This window comes from Tribolium madens, unplaced genomic scaffold (genome assembly GCF_015345945.1).
Source record: "Tribolium madens isolate multiple individuals breed KSU strain unplaced genomic scaffold, Tmad_KSU_1.1 Scaffold_11;HRSCAF=98;Tcas5.2_LG3b, whole genome shotgun sequence".
Taxonomy (NCBI): Eukaryota; Metazoa; Arthropoda; class Insecta; order Coleoptera; family Tenebrionidae; genus Tribolium; species Tribolium madens.
The window spans coordinates 5,889,876-5,895,875 of record NW_025400975.1 but is presented as its reverse complement, the minus strand read 5'-3'; the positions used below and the strand labels follow the sequence as shown (position 1 = coordinate 5,895,875).

The 6,000-nt window shown below is 31.2% G+C and overlaps 1 protein-coding gene across 4 annotated transcripts in view; it reads right to left on the bottom strand.

Annotated features, from left to right (window-relative positions):
* LOC123007721 (SNF-related serine/threonine-protein kinase) overlaps positions 1-6,000 on the bottom strand; it is a 36,646-nt gene that overhangs the window by 5,652 nt on the left and 24,994 nt on the right. For all 4 annotated transcript variants that reach the window (XM_044403158.1, XM_044403142.1, XM_044403149.1 and 1 more), the window contains 3 exons: positions 3,500-3,745; positions 457-1,211; positions 188-407 (listed from right to left, as the gene is read on the bottom strand). In XM_044403158.1, coding sequence (XP_044259093.1) covers positions 188-407; positions 457-1,211; positions 3,500-3,739 — 1,215 coding nt within the window. In that variant the 5' untranslated portion in view covers positions 3,740-3,745. The remainder of the gene's footprint in view (positions 1-187; positions 408-456; positions 1,212-3,499; positions 3,746-6,000) is intronic.

The window sequence follows — 6,000 nt, the reverse complement described above, 5'->3', positions numbered from 1 at the left end:
TATGAAACAATAATATCAAAAATTATTTAAACAAGCACAGACTATAAATATCACATCAGTTTATAGAATTATAATGTACAAAATTATTCGATTCACGTGGTATAGCCACTGTTTTTTTATAAAAGAGTTTTGTTGTAATAAACTTCGTGGTTTTTGGACTTTGGACTTGTAAGAGTATTTTGCTTACTTGTGGTACATCTCCTGGCGTCCTGGGTACAGTCAGTAGACAAGGTGTGGGTCCCGTGCCATTGTTATCCCTCTTGGGAGCAGGCGAGTTGTGTGGTACAGCCAAATGTTCCGGTCTTTTGTTTTTATTAGCTTGATCTTGTCGTTTTGCTCTTAATTTTCTTTCAGCTAATAGATAATAAGTAGCGGTTATATGATTGTATTCATTTTTATCTAAACATCTGAAAGAAGAAGAAATATTTATTTATCTTCACACAACTTACAACTTACTCTTGGATTTCTTCTTTGGTAGCAATATTTCCATTTACAATTTTTTGAACAATCAGATTGTGATCTTCTTCACTTAACTGTTCTCTTGAAACTAGTGGTAGAGTATCAATCGGTGGATTATCCTGTTTGTCGATCTTTAACCATTTATGATTGGCTATTTCCGCAAGTGTTGCTCTCTTTTCCGGGTTTCTCACTAACATTCGAGCTATTAAATCTTGGCAGTCTTTTGAAACATGAGGAGGAACACTGTATTTGCAGTCCATGATCATGGTTAAAGTTTCCGAATCGTTGGCTTCTTGAAATGGCGCTTGGCCACAAACTAACATATACAAAATAACACCCAAAGACCAAATATCAACAGCTGGAGCATCATAAGAGTCACCCAATAAAATTTCAGGAGCAGAATATGCTAAACTTCCACATGATGTTTCTAGTTTTTGTCCCGGACAAAACTTATTACTAAACCCAAAATCGGTCAATTTCACTACTCCTAACTTTTCGAAAAACACCACATTCTCCGGTTTAAGGTCTCGATGGACGACATGCAACTGATGGCAGTACGAAATCGCCCGAACGATCTGTCTGAAATACTCTTTGGCCAGTTGTTCCGACAAGCCGGTGTCATGTCTCATGATGTAGTCGTACAAATCGCCCCCATCCCCCAGTTCCAATATCAGGTAGAGTTTGGTGGCGGTGTCTATCACTTCGTACAGTCGAACGACGTTCGGATGCTGCACGAGCTTCATGCAACGCACCTGGAAATTTGACATTATTTATTAATTTATTATTTAAAAAATGTTGAGGGACGTTAGTTAATTCACCACTTATTGATTTAGCATTACTTTAAAATTTGTGATATTTTGTTATATTTATTCTTTGTTACATTTTTCATATTTCAGTTGACAAATTCTGCAATATTTTTTTTTACAAAATCGGTTCATTAAATTAAAAATTAGATATTAAAGTAAATAATTAATAGAAAATAGAAATTGATTTGAAAACAATAACAAATAATAACAGATTTTATGCATTAAATTGTTGATTTTTAAAATTTATAATATTGTGGGGGACTTAATACGTTTCTTTTGATAACAGGACGTGGTAGCATAAACACAATTTCGAAAAATTACCCTTGAACATTTTTCTAGTTTTAGACAAAAGCTCGTAAAGCGTCTTAGTTATAATATTTCTGTTTTTACATTCGAATATTTTAAATTTACGCTTTTTGTTAATGGGCATTTTTAGTGCGCAGTTTTAGCAAGCTTTCATCCAAGAAATTAGAACAGGCTCCATTTTCTTGCATCCAAGCTAACTAAAATTGCGCGCGCAATTTCAGTACTAAATTCAGTACTGAAACTGCGCGCGCAAATTTAGTATCAAAATTAGTTGAAGTTACTAGAAGTTCTGTATGATACGTAAGTACTGAAATAAGTCTATGAACATGCGCATTGATCTTGCTAAAGACCGAAAGGACTGTCAGTTGTCAATTTTAAGCACAGAAAATAATATACCGGGACATTCAATTTCCTACAATCCTGAAAAAATATTACAGATATTTCATCTGAAAGTATTCTTAAATGAGTTATATAAAATTTAAAGCCAAGTTTAACATTTGCGAATAATTCTCTTTAATTAAAAAGATCGAAAAACGTTAGATTTACAACAAATACAATCAAGGGGTTGTAGAGAATAAAATTTTCTTGAAGAGAATGTTCAAGAGATTTTCATCTCCAACCGTTTTTGAACGTTGAAATAGGCTAAATGGAATTGCAGTTTAATGTCTGGTATTAAACTACATTAGTTAGCTTTAAAAAAAATTTTCTTGGAGTTCTGTTATGAAGGAAACTATTTAAAAAATGTTGAAAGACGTTAGTTAATTCACCACTTATTGATTTAGCATTACTTTAAAATTTGTGATATTTTGTTATATTTATTCTTTGTTACATTTTTCATATTTTAGTTGACAAACTAGTAAATGTGGTCAAATCCTATCGGATTTGATTATGAGTTTCATTTTTATTTAGTAAAGTGTCTTTTTGATTGTAAAAAATAATGTTTGGGTTACTTCGAGTAGCTTCAGATCGGTTCAGGTCACTTTAGGCCACTTTGGGTTACTTCGGATTAGTTTGGCTTGGAGTAAAAAGAAAGTGTTAAATGTACTGACTTTGATTTCAGAAAAAGAAAAAGTCTTAGGGAAATGTTTAAATTTAGTAGTAAAAATGCCAATCGAGACGTTTCAAAACATCGTACTACAAAAGACAGTTGGGGAGACTAAGAAAGTGTCAGATGTATTGGATTAAAAAAATTTCTAGAGTTGCAGAAAACATTTAAAAATTTCTTAAAGCAATGCTTAAATTAAAAAAAAAAGTCATTCGAGACGTTTCAAAACATCGTGCTACAAAAGACAGTTGGGGAGACTTAAAAAGTGTCAGATGTACTGATTTAAAAAATTTCTAGAGTTGCAAAAAACATTTAAAAATTTCTTAAAGAGATACTTGAATTAAAAAAAAAATTTCATTCGAGACGTTTCAAAACATCGTGCTACAAAAGACAGTTGGGGAAACCAGATGTACAGAAATAAAAAAATTCTAGATTTGCAAAAAAAAAACATTTAAAAATTTCTTCAAGAAATGCTTAGATTAAAAAGGAATGTCAATCAAGACTTTTCAAGACATCGTGTTGCAAAAGACAGTGGGGGAGACTAAGGAAGTGTCTAGTGGGGGACTTAATACGTTTCTTTTGATAACAGGGCGTGGTAGCATAAACACAATTTCGAAAAATTACCCTTGAACATTTTTCTAGTTTTAGACAAAAGCTCGTAAAGCGTCTTAGTTATAATATTTCTGTTTTTACATTCGAATATTTTAAATTTACGCTTTTTGTTAATGCGCATTTTTAGCAAGCTTTCATCCAAGAAATTAGAACAGGCTCTATTTTCTTGCATCCAAGCTAACTAAAATTGCGCGCGCAATTTCAGTACTAAATTCAGTACTGAAATTAAATCTCGTGTCTTAACGGGGGACCCCCGAAGGGTGATCAATACCTCTTGGAAAAGATGCGCTTTGGAGACTTCGTCGAGTTTGCTTTTGTCGATGACTTTGACGGCGACTTTCTCACCGGTGAAGACATGTCTAGCGAGTTTGACTACAGCGAAATGGCCTCTGCCGAGGGTCTCCTCCAGGTCGTAGAGACCGGCGATTTTGCCCTCGTAGGGACCGGACCTTAAAGCGGACAAGGAGTTGCCGTCCAAAGGCCCGCTGCCTATGCGAAGACTCCGGTGCATCTTTGGCTAAAACAAATTCATTATTGTATTATTTTCGATTAAAACGGAAAATTCTGAATCATGATGAACAAATATAGGTCCAAAAGTCTGGAAACGACTTTATTCAGGCGAAACTATCAATTTTTTTCGCAAATAAATTTATAGGTGTGAAATGGCTATAAAAATGCTATTCAAAAAAAATGAATATTAATTAATTGTTTATACTTAGATAAACATTTTTTTTTTTAATGGAAACCTACCACAATTTTCTAATTAAAAAAATGTGTAACTTACAAAAAAAAATTCTTTTGAGTAAACTACCAGTTTTTTTGGAAATAAATTAATAAATGTTTAAAGGTTGTAAAGGAGCAATGCCAAAATATTTTTTTGCTACGACCATATAAGAAACTAGATCATAACGCACAATTACATATGCGCGAAAATTGGCAATATCGTACGAGGTTGAAAACCTGTGCGATTTGTTTTCGCACTGTGTGTTAGAAATCTAACGCACAATTCACACTCGAATGTTTTGTATTTTTTCATTTAACGTATTTTTTTTGTATCCATTATAAAAAATAAATCGTTATTCAACGTATTTTTGTATCATTATAAAAAATAAATCGTTATGAAAAAAAAATATGTTCGTAAAAAAATTATTTATGGTCGTAGGAAAAATAGTGTACAAAACTTGCAGAAAAGTGTCTAACGCACTCGCGGTATTGCCTGCACTCGGCTAACGCCTCGTGCGCAACTTTCCCGCTTGTGCGTTATTTATCACTTTCCGTGCTCGTTATGTAATATACTATTATTTTAATTGTTTAAACTTTTGAGATTACCATACTAATATTTTTTTTCTTAAATAAAAACGTTTTTTTTTTATTTATCGTTTATGCATTTTATAAATGTACAAAAATATTTAATGAAAATGTTACAATTTATGTTAACAAAAAGCATGCCTTCTTTTATGTGGTTGCTAAAAATAAAAATTGTTTCTCTCTGGAGTGCTTCCTGAGACAACAGCACAGTTTTTTTTAAATTCATGTAATAAATATTTTAATATTTATTTAAAAAAACTATTAATTTGTTTTCAAAAAGAAAAAAAGAAAATGTGGTAGGTTTCCATTAAAAAAAATTGTTACTATGTTTATCTCGTAAGTATAAACAATTAATTAATAATCAAAATTTTTTTAATAGCATTTTTATAGCCATAAATTTATTTGCCACAAAAATTTATAGTTTTGCCAGAATAAAATCGTTTCCAGACTTTTATAGAAAACTACCGCAGTTTCAATTTTCCTTTTGCAAAATTTCTTAATAGAGTTTATTTAATGTAAATAAGTGTCGTATTTGACCATTCATAGCCTCCAGATGCGTATATTTAGAACTGAGGAATGAATTTAGACGTCTTTTGCCGTCAAAGTAGAAGTTGGTAATAGTATTAGCACGAGGTAATATTAATAACTTTTACGTAACTATTTTAAGGATGTAAGTGTTTAACATTCAAATTATTGTCTATTATCGCTTTAGCATTGAATTCGTGTTTCGGACTGAAAAAAAAATTATTAAAAACTGTTCTTAATTATATTAACCTCAATTTTTAAAGAAGTGTGACGATTAATTTAATATAAATGAAAATTTATTGCTCCATACTTAATTGGATTAAATTATAAACCGCATGCTGAGTATGAATAAGTTCAAAGAAAACTTGAAAAGCCACTATTGGGAAAAACACTAAATAAATTATTATGTAGAATCATTTTTTTATAATATACTTACAAGAAACAATACCACAAAACTCATACACTCATATTTTACAACCTTGGTCAACGAAATAGTTATTTGTATGACAAGGAAGAAAAGTGTATTTTTTCCTCCCGCAGGTGGAAGTTACTGCCTCCAGTGGAGTACACATAATTTTTCCTATGATCCAGCAAGAAAAACTTAAAAAATAATTTTCTTTTTGATCTCATTTTCGCCGTTTTTCCGTTTCTATGGGGGACATAAATTTTTACCTCCCTGAGGAGGTGAATATAAAGTACGGAACCAAGCGTTTTTTTTTTTAAATAATTTACCTCCAGAAAATAATAATTAATATAAATTGAAATAATATAAAAAATGTGATTGCATTTTGAGATCGAAATTTTGTTTTGTTTTTAGTTATGCGATTTTTTTTTGTTAAAACTGCAATTTGTGTATTTTTTTTAATTAAATACAAAGTAGATAGCTGTAATCCCTAGATCATAACCTTCATGAGAAAAATTTTGTAAAACTTAAAAAAG